This window comes from Echiichthys vipera (assembly GCF_963691815.1).
Source record: "Echiichthys vipera genome assembly, chromosome: 10".
NCBI lineage: Eukaryota > Metazoa > Chordata > Actinopteri > Perciformes > Trachinidae > Echiichthys > Echiichthys vipera.
In genome coordinates, this window is record NC_139835.1 from 4,985,178 (window position 1) to 5,003,350 (window position 18,173).

The 18,173-nt window shown below is 39.4% G+C and overlaps 1 protein-coding gene across 1 annotated transcript in view; it reads left to right on the forward strand.

Moving 5' to 3' along the window:
* Positions 1-18,173, forward strand: part of dpp10 (dipeptidyl peptidase like 10) — a gene marked incomplete at its 3' end in the record, with an annotated part of 154,728 nt that overhangs the window by 105,457 nt on the left and 31,098 nt on the right. Inside the window, exons 6-11 of the mRNA XM_083921935.1 lie at positions 1,869-1,921; positions 7,110-7,191; positions 10,797-10,917; positions 13,185-13,339; positions 15,223-15,320; positions 16,913-17,036. Coding sequence (XP_083778061.1) covers positions 1,869-1,921; positions 7,110-7,191; positions 10,797-10,917; positions 13,185-13,339; positions 15,223-15,320; positions 16,913-17,036 — 633 coding nt within the window. The remainder of the gene's footprint in view (positions 1-1,868; positions 1,922-7,109; positions 7,192-10,796; positions 10,918-13,184; positions 13,340-15,222; positions 15,321-16,912; positions 17,037-18,173) is intronic.

Genomic DNA, 18,173 nt, shown 5'->3' on the forward strand with positions numbered 1-18,173 from the left:
GGAGGTCTGAGGATGGCAAATTTAGGGACGGCGTGAATCGTTAAACTAACAGGAGGCTATACCTTACATGCCGTAAATGAGGATGCCATGTAAGTGGGAGTTTAAAAGGTGATCATGACATTTTGAATGCATAGACAATGCAAAAAAAGATCAAAATGTACCTGGACTCCAGAGGATTGACCATGCTGTAGTCACCATGCACAGATATTACAAGCCCCCACCACAGCAACTTCCTGGTTGATCTGATAAGGAAGTGCCAAAAACTGCAGTTTTCGAGTGTCCACTAGGAGTAGTTTGCACAATAGAGAAGTTTCTCATTGACCCCCATGTTAAACAGGCCATTTTCACAGCATAATTAAACCTGTTTAAGACCTGGGACATGAAATCCTTCTAGTGTTTATGTTTAGGTCATATCTCCATGATAACACTGAGGGGGTTGGATCTTTTTTGTACCAGGCTAGTTTTTATTTTATTGGATGTTAAAGTTTTGAATAATTAGGGAACCAGCCACTTGAGTGACAATTAGCGCTTGTCCCTTACTTCTCCTCGGAGGTATGCGTCAGCCAGATGGATGTATGTCTCTTCCCCCAACGTCACATCAATGCCCTTTTTTGGCAAGAGGAAATGAGACAAAGTTAAAGTCTGACAAGATCAGAATCAGAATCAGAAATACTTTAATAATCCCACGGGGAAATTATTTAGATGATGACTCCTGTAGGCAAGTACGAGAAAACGTACTCAGACGGGCATGCAATATCCATTTTTTTATACAGTCTATGATATATTAGCAAAAGAATTGTCGTAGAACAAGGTATTCTCATTAACAAGTTGGTAGGCTATCCTACAAAAAGTTATTCACAAAAAATCTTATGAAACGGCAAACGGAAGTGGACTGCAAGGCGGCGACGGACCGGAAGTTGAATGCAACAGTTAGATTTAGCCACCAAAACTACTGTTAAGTGACCGTTTTTAGCCTACAAAAGGTGACGGTTAGGGTTAGGCATGAAAGGTAAAATTCCTGTATTTCGGACACCTCCCCAAACGACCTCCTTAAGCTGAGATCCGTTGCTACGTATACTATGTCTCCTGCTTTCTAATACGCAGAATGCATACAAAAATACATGGAATACACACAACTTACAGTGCATTGCTTTCTTTAGTAATAAAAATGTGGAATACACATCTGAATGCACAGTTCACATTGTATTCATGACACAATTATTATTAAAGTTACTTGGCCGATAGACATAGAATTATTCCCCAGCTTACACCCATTGTCAGGCAAGTGTATCGCTGAGATTTTACATTAGCAGTACAAAATTGTCTCTTGTAATATATTCCCCTGCTTTGTATCAGAGTTGAATACATGAGTGTCATCTTCATGATGAAATATGGCCTGTTTCTGTGCCCGATCACCAGCGACGGTCAGGGGTCTATTATCATGTCAGCCACAGCTTCTCCAGTGAGGGTTTCAGACAGCTTTACATGCACCCCTCTGTCACTTTGAATGCCTCTCTTCCCCTCTGTGTCTCCCGCTCCCGGTCTCCCTCTGTGTCTCTTTCTCTGTTTCCCTGTCTCTCTGGGCTTTCAGCACAGAGGCTCTCGCCGTTGATAGGTTTCTAGGATGGAATTAAAATGTCTCTTCCCACAGCTGTCACCCATGCAAATTACATTGTCTACAGATTCTATCACTGAGAAAAGCCAGCAGTCTGTTTTGTTTGATGCCTTCTTGCTTTTCATTTTTTGTTATGTCATTATCTGTGGCACTGCTGCCTCTCTCGTTAATGTTTCAGACAGTCATCTTTTAATCTCTCCCTCTCTCTCTCTCTCTCACTCTCTCTCTCTGTCATTATTCTCTCTGTCTGCAGGTTTACCGCCACTCCTACATGGCCTCCTACACTATCTACAATATTCACACACGGTAAGTGTGTTTGTCCTCAGCAGCTACTGTGAGGTAATGTGTGGGGCAGTGGTGGACCCTCAAGGCCAGCAAGGCCTTCTCTGCTAGCCTAAACATAATCAGGAATATATATTTTTTAATATATATTCTTTCCACAAATATGTATTAAATTGTTCCCCATAGTCTATACTCTTCATTTCATAGCTTTCCTAAGTTGGTTACTCTGCTTCCAGCCCCGGGTCGAGATCTGGGGGGGCTGGCGTTTATGTTAGAGTTTTTATCCAATCATTATTCAGCTATCATGTGTTGCCAGGGTCCCAAATCTGCCCTTACGCCTTCAGAAGCAAGAGTGCAGGCGCATGGTAGCTTAAAGTCAATGATAACGGACCTGTGGCATTAACCAATCAGCGTCAAGTTGGGTTCACTGGCGCCTGCTAGCAGGCCTACAGCGTCATCGCGTGCACGTCTTTTGATTGGATACGCGCTAGAGAGAGGCAGAGCTATGCAGAGCTATGCAAAGCAGACCTGGGCACAAATGTCAATGTGATAAACGGGAAATAAGGACATTTCTAATTTGTGTAGCGCGACAAGTTGTTTTAGTTTATTCAACCCACCCTGGCTGAAGGAGGTGAAGATAACGATTTGATCGCAGATTTAATTACAACGCCATTCTCTAGAAAAACTTTTCAAGATAAGCTAGACACTGTAAAGAGAGCTAGCCTGACTCAGCATTATTCAAACACACTTGATCTGAGTGAGTACAAAGCACTTTATGTTTTATTAGATTTGTATGCCTTTTCCCCATTTTATTTAGTAATGTTAAATAAATATTAAAAACCTAAATTGGCAAATATTCTGTAAATTGTTTATTTTTCAGTGAACTGTGTGTGTGTGTGCGTCAAACATGTTTCTATGACACTGCGGGTTTGTGTGTGATGATGCGCTGTTTGGTGAACAGACTTGTTAAAGCTCATCGCTGTAGTGTTGGTGGACTTTATACAACTTTGTATTATACCTTAAAAGCCTTTTATTTATTTCTGAAATGATGCCTTTGTGTGATATATAATGGCGCGTGAGCCCGTGGTAGAATACATGGAGCAAATGAATGTTACAGTATAGCTTATAGTTGAGTTATTTTTGTATTTGAGTTGGGGACTTTTGCAGCTTTCTTTATTTTGCTGAGTTAATATTATTGTTAAAATATATATTAACAAATGTTTCTGTGACGCTGCTTCGGCTGCGACTTGATTGGTTGGTTGATTGAATTGATTTGACAGTGGCTCTGCGCTGTTTTGTGAACAAACTTGTTAAAGCTCATACTGTTGGTGGAGTGAATCAAACTCAGAGTAATATAACTCTGTTGTACTTGACTATATGTTAAGGTGATGCAACGTCCAGTTGTACTGTGTTTTGGTCTAAATGCATAATGTGTAGAGCCATGGCATCATAATTATGGTTTTAAGAGGTGGATTAAGTCTGGTAGGGCATCGCTGCAGGCGCAGGTCTGAAATGCACGGCCCGCCACTGGTGTGGGGCAAAAAAAGCCCTTGTCATCAGGGAGAAAACTTGCTGTGAGCCACCCTGCTTTGCAAAAATGACAACACAGATATTATCAGCAAAGACTAAGTGCAATGAAAGTATTGTTATCCCCAAATTGTCTCCTTGCAGGGGCCATATATTGGCTACACTTTTAAAATATACATTTGGTGGATGAATCTGTGCAAAATGGTAGTGTTCCATACAGGCCTGGGGAGTAACAGAATACACCGAATGGCGATATGTAATTAGGATACAAAAACAGGGTAACTATTCCATTAAAGTTACTGAAAGAAATATGTAACCAGAATACAGATGCATTTAGTACAAATGGGGACTATTAGCAGGATTACAAATGTATAATACATTTCAAAGTAAAGGACAATACTACTGTAGCCAAGGGTTATGAGTAGTCATGATGAGGGTTCTAGGTCATGAGGCTGATAAACTAAAACCTTCAGCAATGTAAAATGTATGTTCAGTGATCAATATTGAAGACTATCAATAGATAAAGGTTGGGTAGCATCCTGCTGCTTAACAGGTGGACAAAGTGTGCACAAAGGGTCAGAATTGCTGAGTGTGCTGATCCCAGGCATGAAATGATGCAATCCCCCTGCCAATTCCATCACAGTGACAGACAGGCTTCCTACTACTGATTGGAGAGGATAAACACTTTATATGGCCGATTGGGTTTGCTTTTTCAGACATAAGTGTAATTTTAGGAAACTTTGATATTCATTCCATGGAGTGGTTTCCCAGAATGAATGACACAATGGTCATCTCTGTGTTGATGCAGTTGGTGTCTGTTGCTAACTAGTGCTCATGTGTCTCTTTGTCTTTTTGGACCAAGAGATAATAACACACAGCATGTTATAACACAATGGAAAACTGGCACATAAAGATTTTAACAGTTTTGCATCTGAATGAATGGATTTATTTATTTCGGTATACATCAAGCTCATATAACTGAAATGGGGTAGGTTAAAGCCAAGTTCTATAAACCCCTACCCCTTTTACCTTTCAAATTGGCTTAAAAATTGCGGCTTTAACAGAATTAAACTGTAAACTGTCGTCCAGCGGGAGTGCAACTACAGCATCTTGGGCTTTCCTATGAATTTTGCACTAAAGTAGAAGAGGCCATACTTCAGTGGGTCACTGTAAAACAGAGGCAAGATGTTCGCACCCACCAAATTATGAATCCACTTCAGTCTCGCGAAATAGAGGTACTTATGGAATGTGCTTAGTAATATCAAAAGGAATTCGAGGTGAAGTGGTTGAAGGGTGAGACATCTGTGCATCGGTTGATGCACCCTTCTGCGACTCGAGCTCCAGCTGATGCAGCCTTACAGCTTTGTCAGCTTCAATTTCCAGCCTTTTCCCTTCTAGCTGGAATTGTAACTGTGCTTGTCTGGTATTTGTCTTTTCCTGGGATTCCATTTGAAGAAAGGCAAGGTGGACACCTAAATACAGGAGTGAGGAATAATAACAGCCGTAACAGTAAACAATAAACAGTAAATAGTTGAATTGTCGCCACATGTATTTATCCAATTCTGAGATGTCTCTGATTGCCAGCACCTTTGCTTCCTCTGGTGTCCTTTTAATTTTATGAATATTTTACAATTTTGTTTGGTTTTTCAGGAAACAGGCCTCAGAGTTTCAGGAATCAGAGTTTTTCTTTGTCAAATGTTCGTTGATGTACACATTTGTTCCCTTCAACGTTCTCCCCTGCCAGAGCAATGTAACCAGCATTTCCCACACAGGCAGGTAACAGGTAGCAACACACGCACAACCCATGACAAGATAATACCAGACAAAACAAAAACTCTGAGGGGTGATTACCTATAAGCAAGAAGCAATTACGCTGTGGCCCAGATATTTTGAAGTAATGCGAGTACAGGCCAGGCCTTGGCCATGGGGGAGGAGAGAGGGGGGGCAATCATGCTAAAACAAGGCACATCAAATCTGGGCCAAATGTGAGTAATTCCCAGTAACTGCACCTTATCATTTTCAAGGTCCTGTGTGTACAGAACACACAAATGGGTTCCAATGATAGCCTATGAGTCCTTCCCCAACTTTCTCAGTCATCTCTAACAGCCCGCGGAGTATGTAAAGGACTCAAGACAAATGTTTAAGGAAAATCCAAAGGCAGTGTATTGTCATGTATGCCTGGTCATCAAGAAGGGGATACTACTTGTGATGACACCCTTAATGCCTGTCTGATATATCAGAAACCCCTCATGCCAAACAGGAAACTGGGCATGTGCTTTGGCGCTGTCTGTCGTCGTCCTCTGCTTCTAAACTCCCTTGATCCTTTGACCTCTGAAGCAGGCTGTTACATGTAAAATTTGACCAGATCTGCTGGAACATAAACCGCACGTGTTGTGAGACTCCCTTACAAAATGAGCAAACATTTTTTTCTGTTGAATAAACAGAAAAAACTCTCAAAAGTGAAAGTGCGAGATCCATGCAGCGTAGCTAAGTAAGTAAGGCTAACCTTAACTGGCTTGCAAACTAATGTTAGCTCACCGTAACCAAAGCTAAGGTTGGCCAGCTAGCTGTGGCTCAGCTGCATGGCATGAATCTGCGTTGGATGCTTGGAAGCGTTGGATGACGATGTGATTTGCAAACAAAAAGCAAGCATTATCCTTAGATTATCCTTTCATTTTACAACTTTCTCTCAACATGATTCAGGCCAATCAGGAGATCAGTCTCACTGGTCGGTTGATACTGGTTCGTGCTTGTGAGTTTTGATGCTGACTGCAGTTCACTTAACGGTCACTGGTGTCGTAAATATCAAGGGTTTTCCTTTAATATTGTCAAGCCTGGGCATGCGAAGGTGAACAGGTTATGCTGGCTTTTATTCTGAAACTTCAGCTCACAAAAGGCTGAAAACCAAACTTAAGCTGCACTGAACTAGTGAAACTACAAAACAAAGTCACTCCGAACAGGAGGAAAACAAAGGGACTATAAAATTAGCTACTCGAAAAAACAAAGCTGACAAAAATGCAATCAAAATCAAAATCACTCTTCATCAGAGGAAAACAGAAAAGCAGCATGGCGATACTCACTGGGACAAGGCTGTGGATCGGGGCTGGACATATTCGACGAGACGAACGAGACAGGGGAAGACACAGACTATATACACATGAGGGAGGGAAACACAGGTGGAAACAATCATGGATCAGGGGGGAAGACCGGTGACACAAGAGGAAGGGCAAGTGACCTGAAACGAGTGGAGAGTTACTTTTCAAAATAAAACATGAAATTCATAAGACGGAAAACCCAGAGACAGGACAGTTCTCACTGTGGTGTGATAAATATGTGGACTAAGCTAGTATCAAAAACAATGCTATGTTTATACTACAGGATCTAGTTGTCTGTCTTATTTTTTTGGTTAATCGTTTAGTTTATAAAACATCACAAAACTGTAAAAAATGCCCTAAAACCAAATTAAATGTCTTGTTTTGTCCCAAAACTCAAACATTTTAAATTTACTATAAAAAATAGTTTAAAATTAAATTCATATATTTCACAAACTAAAACCATTTTTATTTCTTGCATTTTTGCTTGAAACTTTGGATTTCATGACTGTTGTGAAAACAATTTTATGGTCTTCCAAGTGGCCAATGACCACCACCAGTTGTGATGACATTGCCTGTTTTCTTTGTTTTAGGGAGGTTTGGGAGCTTGACCCTCCTGAGGTGGTGAACTCGGTCCTGCAGTATGCTGCCTGGGGAGTGCAAGGCCAACAACTGGTGAGAACATGCTGAAAATTTCATTCTACAGCTTCACCCTGCTACTCAACACCACCTTACTCTGCCTGCATGAGGTCATCCCTATGTTCCCAGGGTTCTATGTTCCCCGGTAGCATAAGCCTCTGCCTTCGTGGATTTAATTCAGCATTTTGTTAAGGCTAGAGGTAATGGTTACGGTTAGGATGAGGGGCAGGGTTAGGGGGTAATGTTAGTGTGTACATAGTAGGGATGGGCCTTTTAAGTAATTTCAATATTCGATTACTTGCATTACCTGACAAAAGAGTATTCGAATACTCTTAAAAAGTAAAAAAAACATAGCATCATGGAAATTACAGTATATATCTATATTCTTAATATTACAAACAAACGAAATTCATTTGGTGCCATTAACGTACATATATACATTTAAGACAGGTTTGTGTTAGTGTGAGTCACCTGCAGACAAAAGCACCTCACACTCTCTCTATTTTCCTTATCCTCCTCCGTTGAGCGGTTATTATTACCTATTACTCTCATCCACTCGCTGAACTATTGGATGGACTCGGTGTTCCAGTTATGCATCGGTTCAGTTTTGTGCTTTTTAAAGGATTTAAAGAGCATTGCGGGGAGCCAGCTGAGAGGAGCAGCACAGTCTCTCACAGCGTGACGGTGCAGAGATGACAGAGGACACTGTCTGCCTCTACAGCCACAAATTAACCTCCTGTTTTTTGATGCCGTTAAATTTTGTGACAGAGTAAAGATTATGACAGAGTTATGTCATATGTCCTTATGACACTGAAGGATGATTTGGAACATGTGGGAAAAGGCAAGGGCTTTTAATTAGTCAGGTACCCGATTTGCCGGGGAATTCGGTACTGATTGGGGAAAAAATAACAGACCGGGGAACATGGGACCCTTTCTGTAAACCGTGGGGCATCAGACTACTTTTTTTAAAAAAAAAGGTCCACTGTTCCCCAGGCACACACAAAGCAGGGAACATAGGTACACTCCCGCCTGCATTAGCTTTATAGCATGTTAGGGTTAGTGAAGATTTAACTTGCATATCATATTTTTCTTACTTAGTCATGCCTCGTACCCGCTTAAGCTTACAGTAACAAGTTTTTGAAGATACAAGTTTGACGGTTACAATAATAAAAAACACATTTTCATTGATGATTGCTTGTAGTTGTTCAAGACAAGTAATAACAACACATTGGATCTGCAGATAGCACACATGAGCTTGCTTTCCTTTCATTATGTAGTTAAAGGCAAGGGCAGAAAATCAATAGTTTATAATGTAGCCTTGGACTTCAACTTGAGTCCAACAGTCTTTATCTTTATATACTTCTATAGCAAAATAAAATTGTAATTTGAGGCTCTGTGACTGTGAAGCTAACACAATAAAAATGTATCTTTGTTTCTCGGATAACATGTGTGTGCTTTCGTTTTTATCATGTGTATTTGAACTGTGAGGACACAAAAAAGTAGTTTTAGTGCCATGCGCCTCTAATTCAGAATTCCCCGCTCTACTCATAATGTGCTCAGCCAGGTTGAATTTAGGAACATAATTAGATGCAAATTTTCTCCCATCATACCTTTTTATATTTATCTACACATAGACAGATGTGGAGGTTTTGTTGAAAGCTAAAAGGCTAAAGCATAGTAGAGCTGTTTTGTCCATATTTGCACATTTCAGCATGTAATATTTGAGCATAAATCAAACCGGATTCCATTAGGAAGTCATTATGGCGATAAGGAGGTGAGAGCTAGACAACGGGAAGCCTTCCATGTGGGATGCACAGCAGTATTAGCAAGAAGTGCATCTTTGAAAACAATGACATAATGTGCATTTTGTGTAAGTCTGTAAGTGAGCCTCAGAACAGTACTTTGGGATTTTTTTGTATCCTCATTATGATGCCAGGAAGTTACATTTGGAATGCACGTATATTAGGGATGTAATGCACTGGACACACATAAGAACAAGTTGCAAGTTTTCTAATTAGGTGTCATTTGAATTTCTTTGATCAAGTGTGAATGCTAGTGATGTCTACATTAAGCTCCATGAAGCATTTTCCTCATTTTCTGAGTCCACTAGATGGAGCTCTCTGTTCAACAAAGGGTTGAAAACACACTGAATCACCATTCATTGAGCCCTTTACTTTAAACCAAGAGCTCCATCTAGTCGACTCAACAAATACAACTATTGCTTCATTTGGACATCACCAGTGAATGCATATCAGAGGTTTTTTTTTAGCATATCGCACTATGACAAAACAAGACCCCAGACAAGATTGAATCAAATGCACTGCAGTGCAAACAGGAATTATAATGTTGCCTTGGATTCACTGAGTAGTATTCTGGACTACAACTTGAGTGTGCCGAATTAGCTATTAGCAGTTCCTGTTTGTAAAATCTACATGGATGTAAGGACAACTATCACTGCTTCACTTTGATACAGAAGAAAACTTAGAAACATAATGATTCTCAGGGACCTTCTGGAGTTAAAAAGAGCTTTCTCAGCAGAATTATGATGCATGGATAGAGATACTGGAGAGTGGAATTCACATTGAATCTGTTTAGTTTCTGAGTGTTGACTCTGTGATTGTCATTTGTGACCATAAGAAAGAGTAACATTTTTCCATATTACATTTGTAGTGATGAGGGCAACACTAGTTCTAATTAAGACATGTTCTAATATAGCTGGAAAGGAAATCACTTAAGATTTTTTTGTACTGTTTTGTCTGAAAGCAATGCCATCTAGAGATAATAAAATACATCCCAATAACTGTCTTTGTAGTTGGTTACATATAAAGAAAAAATATATCTGAATTCCTTTTTCCCAGATACAGCTCTTTCAAACATGTCTATGATTTAATTTAACCTAAAGCAATACAATCTTTGGGTGGCAGTAGCTCAGTCCATAGGTGACTAGGCTGGGAACCTTCTTCTTCTAATGGCTGATATACTCACTCCACAGTTGAAGTAATGTGTCCTTCCATTATACACTTCTTGGAGTGTGCTGTCTCTAATAATTAATTAATAGTAATTAATAGTAATTTCTAGACTGCTTTCTAGACTGATGACATCTCAATGTCTTCCTAATGCAGGCGGTCCTGCTGACTGTGAGGTTGTGTCAGTGCAGATAGAGATCCTTTGCTAATGAATTTTTGAATAAGGTAATTTTCCAATTGACTTCTATACAAACTAACTTGTTTTTACAACAAGTGAAGCCCCCTGCTGGACATTAGAAATAATGCAGGTTTAAGGCACTTCTGCTGTGGTTTTATTTTCCGACCCGGAAGCTACGTCCATCTTTAATATCGGTCTATGGGCATCACTTTGCAACACATATTCAACAGGTTTACTTCCACAGATTCATTCTACAGCACATTATAGTTAATCACTTGATGGCTTACCGATACTGCCTTGCACCTTTAATCCTAAAATAATAGTTTGGATGCTTGAGCAGATACTGTGTGTATTTAATAAAATAGTTGTTAATCCAGTGGATGTGTGCTCAAGTTGTGAAGCCTGAAATCTTGCACATACTTGAAACTTTTACAGCCATGCACCAGTGTTCTGGTGAGAGAGGATTTCACATTTAAGTGTGTGCTTTTTCTCTACAGATCTATATATTTGAAAATAACATCTACTACCAGTCAGATGTCAAGAGTAACTCCCTTAGGCTAACATCCTCAGGGAAGGAAGGGATCATCTTCAATGGGATTGCTGACTGGCTGTATGAAGGTACATATCATCTTGTTGTCTTACGTTTCATTCATTCTAAAGGCAAAACTAGTCTGGTTTTTTCCTGGTAGGTGTTTGAGGAAACCATACCCGAGAATCTCAACACGTCTCTCTCCCCAGAGCCTACATACCTTCAATGGCTTTTCTTCTGTTTGCATTCACACCGCCAATAGGAACGCTGAAGTGACGCAAGCCGGCTGGTAGTTGATAAAGCTGTGTTGTGGATGCCTTTAGGTAGCAAGTTGAGAGGAATTGCTTCTGTAGATTCTTTTGTTTTTTTTATATATTTTTTGATGAGACATAATGGTCAGTCGATTTGTCCATCTATTTTGTGACTTGTGTGACATGTTGACCTATGTTTTCAAGACTTTCTTCCTGCTTGAAACATAATAACATGCGTCCCCCCTGTAGAAGAATGTAATTATCGCTTTGAGCAGCACTTTGCCACTGCTTGGTGTGTTTTTGGCATTAGTACTAAAGGGGCCTTCACATGATACATTTTTAGAGCTGGGCTTACCGCAAGGTTGGGCGCAGAGACCCAGTAAATAGCTAAATCAATGTTAGTATTAAAACAACCTGGTGTGATGCTTATAAACCTCCAAGCATTACTTTTTCTGCCCAGATCGTGAAACGACTTTAATGTAACGTTTAATAGTTTGGGAAACTTGGACACACAATGCGTTTTTCCCTTCATCTTTCTAGTCAGCATGTTGTTGCTCTCGGGTTGCCTGCAAATTTCAACTGATTTGAACTTTGAGCGCAGCGGCAGAGAGGCAAATCTGAGTGGTGCTCGCCTCTACCTTGGGCGCTGCAAACTCCTCCATAGGAAATTAATGGAACAGCCAGCGCAAAGCGTTTTTACCGCATATCATGTGTAGAGGCCTTAAGATCATACCTAGTTCTAGCGGTCTGGACACAATAAAAAGTGAGCTTTGTTCTTGGAACAAAAAAGTGTCTCAAGTCTGAAAACAACTACTGACAAACAGGAACTTGATATCAGATAATGACATGTTGAGAATATGCATTACCACAGTGGGTTTTAAACATTTTGAAGATACAGATCATAACATCTCTCTTAGATTTTGAAGTGTTGGCAGACTGTCTTATTAAACTGTAAATGCCTGTGTTCAGAAACATTACCTTATAAAAAGGCACTGATTAAATATTCATAATGTTTGTTTTAGTGCAGATATCTCCCCACTGGATGAGGAGTCGTATTGTGTGCTTTAAGTAAACACACACTGCATCACTTAGCAACTTCAGCCTATCTCTCAGGAGAAAAGAATATTCTGTAAATCTTATAAAAAAAAGGCAAGGGACCACACTTGACTATTGTTTTGTCTCTTTCTTTTATTCTTAATTATATTTGTGAAATATAATAATGTAGTGAAGCTTGTCCTCAAAATTCGAACTTGTAATACCTCTTTTGTCATGTTAGCTCTTTTTATCCACTTTAGTGTGTTTGGTTCTCTGTCTGTATTAGAAGAATGCGTTTGTATATAACCATGAAGGACTACATACGACTGCAATTTCTAATTTAGAATATATTTGCAGATTTATTATCACTTATATTCCAGTAGATATAAGCAGTAACCTACATTATTCCCAAAGTGACCCAGATTAGTATTATAAGATGAATGATGAGTGACATGTAGTAATGTCCAAATGAAGCTTCATGAAGCATTAGTGTGTATGCTAAAAAAACAACAACCCTGATATGCATTCACTAGTGACTAGCATTAGTTGTATTTGTTGAGTCCACTAGATGGAGCTCTTTGTTTAAAGAAAAGGGCTCAATGAACTGTGATTCAGTGTGTTTTCAAACCTTTGTTGAACAGAGAGCTCCATCTAGTGGACTCAGAAGATAATGAAAATGCTTCATGAAGCTTCATTTGGACATCACTAATGTACAGTGTACACAGCTGAAGCTGAAACCCATACTGTTGGTTCCTGAAGAGCCAAAAAAAGCTCAGAGGGGGTGGCTCCGGTGACTAATAATACTAGTAATAATCCCCTCCAATAAACAGCAAGCATTCACCCTACCAGAATTTGCACAATCTGTGTTGGCTTCACAAGTAAAGTAAAAGTTAAACATTACTAACTTAGTAGTGTCAAAAATGCTATAATCTCATCAAAATTTTACACAGAGTCAAACTAGCTGTAAATGTATAATGACAAATCATATGTTGAGTCTTCTTTTTGATCCTTAAATTGCAAGATTAATTTGATAAAAGAATATCGCTCATCCTGTGCCTACTTCCAAACAGAGGAGATCCTTCAGACCCATGTGGCACACTGGTGGTCACCTGACGGCGAGCGGTTGGCCTTCCTGGTCCTTAATGACAGTCTGGTGCCCAACATGGCTTTACCTCGCTTCACCGGCATGACATACCCCAAAGGGAAGCAATACCCATACCCCAAGGTAAATTTTGATCAGAAGACACACATGCTACTATATCACTGCACAGTTTACACAGTGGGTACATTAGCGATGCTTCCAGCCAGGCAAATATGAAGAAAAAGATATGTGTTGTCATTTTCGTTCACCATTTTGGGACATACGCATGTTGACTTGTCGGCGGGTAATGTCTTTGACCTGGCAAGGCCACGACACCGGCTTCTGCTGCTTTGGCAGGCAGCACCAAGCTGAGGCAGGCTCCTGCCTTGCCTGCACTGTGCATCCCTGGGGAAACATGAAAGAATGTGGCAGTTCACTGTCAGACGGACACCTTGCTTTAACGACCTACATTAGAGTTATTAGAAGATTTTTTTTCTCTTTGGACCGAGCCAGGCTAGCTGCTCCCTTTGCCTCAAGTCTTATACGAAGCGAGATTATTGACATTGACTTTTTTTTTTTTTTTACGATTTTCTCATCACAATTTCAGAAAAGAATGCTTAAAAAGTATTTCTCAAAAGTTAAGTTTATTACACATATCTGTCAGAGACCATTTATAAACTGTTCATACAAAGAGAAGAGCTGCATTGTACCAGATTTAACTGCTACTGTATTTCCATCTGCAGACCGCTTGTCAGGTACTATGAAATTGAATGAAACTGTACTAACTTTGTGCTGCTGTGCTTTTTTAAGTTTATTATACAGGCCTGTTTTGAGTTTTTAGACTCTTTTTGCATACCCAGTTGACTTCCAACAAATCATGTTCAAAAAATAATCCAAAGGCAAATACACCTGAACAAGGCCAGGATAAAGTATAACCTGTTCTTTACTAAATTGGTTTTTAAAACTCAGAGTATTGCATTAACTACAATACTTATGCACTGATATGCTGGTGGTTTATTTTTTCCCATTACTCCTCACAATTTAATATCAGTTTTACATTTCCAACACAGTTTTCAGCAAGCTAAAAAGAAAAACAGAGTGTGTGTGGAGCTGCCACTGTCTACTAGTGATCAGTCATACATGGAGGCTGTGCATTGTGAAGGGACAGGAGACAATGCTCCCCACTGACAGCAGCCTCACTTGAACAGAATAGCTACAAAAGCTTGGCCCATCTTTGATTGAGAGCCTGTTGTTCTGTCTGTAGATCTTTCTATATGGCTATCTAGTCAGAATCCTGAACTAAAATCCCAAATTTCATCTAACGTCAGACAACCCAGACCCCAACAGTGGTATAATGTCTGAAAAAAGCTTTCTCGTGGATTTGCAGGCAGACCAAAGTTCAAATCAGAATAATGACAGAATGCAAATGGCTATTCGTTACTATTGTAATTTACCTGTCTGCTGTTGAGTTTGTCAGACGAAACTCCTAATAGTGTGTGCATAATCAGAATCAATCAGAATCCGAAATACTTTAATGATCCCAGGGGGAAATTGTTTTTGTCACAAACTCCAGCTATACAAACAACATATTTAAAAACACAATATTATACAGATAACATAAGTATATTTGTACAAAATAGTATAGTAGTAACAGTATATAAATATATATATATAAAATATAGAATTTACAACAGTAATATATACAGATCAAAAGTACTGTAATAATGTGCAAAGTATCGTGAAAATGTGCAAAGAACAGATTGTTTATGATTCAGTCCATATTACAGAGAGGGGGTGACAGACTCTCCTAGGGATGCATTGTATAGTTTAAATACCACAACTTTAGTCTGAAAATAGTACGACTTTAGTCTGACAATACTAACAGCCCATGTGTAACTGTCTAACTCTATGTTTATTTGAAAGAGTTCTTGATTAATTATTCAGTCCCAATGACTTCATCATTGTGCATCATGGTGTTGTATAAAGTATTTGATGATTTGAGTCTAGAATGTTGCTTCTGCATGCAGGCTGGCCAACCCAACCCGGCGGTGAAGCTCTACGTAGTCAATCTTTACGGGCCGACGCACACACTGGAGCTCATGCCTCCAGAGACACTCAAGCTACGGTGAGAGGAGCTGCATTTTTTTGTCAAACTTTTGCATGAAACATTTGACATTTAAAACTTTAGATGAATTTTGCTCATTAGACACTCTAGACCCTTAATTTGGACATACTGTATTGTTTGCTTTAGCTTGCTGTGCCCCCTGCATTGCAGTTACTTAACTTTTGCTTTCAATGAGGATAGCTAACAAACTGAAGGACAAACTATAAGCAACAAATCCCAGACTGCATGTGTGTGGTGAGGCAAAACACCCATATTGTTTCATTAGTTCACAATGAATGCAGAACTCAATCCAATGGTTGTTGATGACTCTCTTTTGACATTATGTATCTAAATCTACCCTATGTTAACATAACCAATTATTTCTCTGTCTTCTTGCATCATATGTACTGTATAAATGTATTTTATTGTCCTGGACTCAGTGTTGGACCACTCTGCCCCCCGCCCCCCTTCTGTCTGACATATACCTGTGAGGAGAAGTGAGGGCCAGGGGCTAGCTGTCACTCAAGAGGCAGCACCCCTAATTGTTCATAAACTTTAACCTCCATTAAAATAAAAACTAGCCTGGTACAGAAAAAAATCATCACTCTCCGTATTGTCATGGAGATATGACCTAAACATACAGACTAGAATGTTTTTTGTACCAGGCCTTAAATTGGTTTAATTATGCTGTGAAAACATGGGGGTTAATGAGAAACTGCTCTATTGTGCAAACTGCCCCTAATACTGAAGTGCCAAAAACTGCAGTTTTTGGCACTTCAGTATTGGATCAACCAGGAAGTCGCTTTAGCAGGGGCTCATTCAGAACCCCTTGGTGCATATTATGATGTTTGATTAAATCATCCACCTGGGTACAAATCATTGCTAATCACAAAATAGCAATATGAAAACGGCAGGGTTTGATTCAGACATTAAAACTATATGGGTGTAAACATCAAAACTACATGGTAAGTTGTAGGCATACTTCGCTCTTAATACTACGTCATCTTATAGTGCTGGGATCGAGCACATGAGAGCAATGCAGATAGGTGATACAGCTTACCATTAGAATAGATGATACAAGTCTACTGATCCAATTAGGATTTATAGTAGGGCCATACTGCCTCATATTTATGGTTGTAAAAACAACTGATTTTAAATCGTCTGACAACAGTCGAATCAGCTACACAAAACAAAAAGACACTTCTAGTACCACCATGACATGACTGTGTAGAAGAGATGTGACAAAAGAAACGTCACATTGAAGTCTTTTGGTGGAGTTGTTAGGACCAGGCAGCTAGGCAATTAAACTGAATCCTTGGTTTTAATTACCACCTGATCTTCTCTGATGTTCTTTTTTTCTTAACTGCTCATTGAATTTCACCTGTGGCACACACATGGAAAAGATATGCTGTGGTCACATCATCTTATTCATAACAAAAACTAACCTTCAGATGATCAAAAATATGTAATTGTCTGTTTGTGCACATTTTATTTTTTTGATTAGATTAAAAAATGTGTTATGATCAGGCTTCTCTAACAATCCTCCATCCTTGACAGTGTACAGATAATTATAGAACTTGAAATAACCAGTGTCATTCTGCTGTTTTCCATAGGGAACATTATGTTACCATGGTGAGGTGGATCAGCAAGACCAAAACATCTGTGAGGTGGTTGAACCGGGCTCAGAACATCTCCATCCTCACTGTGTGTGACACCACCACTGGAGCCTGTGTCACGGTGTGTGTGTTTATGTGTGTGTGTGGGTGTGGGTGGCCTTGGGTAGAAAAACAGATTTTATGTTTACCTTAGCAAAGTATAACAATTTCAATTCTGTATATATATTTATATATATATATATATATATATATATATATATATATATATATACAGAATGAGCTTTCAATTTCAATTATGTGAATTAAAAGCAGTATCTGTGATTCCCTCATTTCAATTAGATTATTTAAATCTGATCATATGGCCTTAGTGTGGTATTATTAAAAAATATATGGCAGTTTTTTCACTCTTGATACCATGTTTGTTCTAAAAATGTGAAGCCTAGTCCACACGAACACGGGTATTTTTGAAACCAAACTTTTATGGTCTTCGGTTAAAAAGAAATTCCTGTCCACACCACTGGTGTGATAAAAAATATCTTCGCCCACATGAATCCGCCTCCGTCAGCTAATCACATCTAGAGTGCTCCACAACTCTCCATGGATACAATTTACTGTTTACCGTCGCACAGTGTGACGTCAAACAATGTCGACAAGAAATTGCGGTTTTCCTCGGCTTTCCTTTCCATACATGACTGCTGAAACCGGACTGTTCAAAGAAAAGTTCACCCTGGACTCCGGTTACAAAAAAATCTGGTTTCAGGAGCCCACAACTGCAGTTACGTGTGGATGAAAGGCCAAACCGCGCAGAGAAACACACGGTTTTTAAAAATACCCACGTTCGTGTGGACGGCCCCCCATCCAGACCCCCCTAGACAGTCAGTCCCCTTGGATTCCATTTGATCACTTCCATATTCCCATGTGGTTGGCTTTAGTGGAGTGTTCTTTGCAAGGTGTATATTTGATGAAGCCTAGTAGCAGTCTTGACTTATTATTTGATTTCCAAGGTAACACTCCTGTTTAGTGTTTGCTTTCAGCACTTTACTGTTTAGTGTTTCTTTTCAGCACGTTTACTTGACTTTTTCATGAGCACTTGTCATTGCAAATAATTTTCCTCTTTATATCCACTAAGTGTTTGTTATCTGCTTTTCTGTTGTGAGTTCAAGAGGATCCGAGTAAGAATAGTGGCATCTATTATTCATGTCAGATAGAAACTACAGGTATCTGTAGTATTTTTGTGAGACACTCATTAACCTTTCAA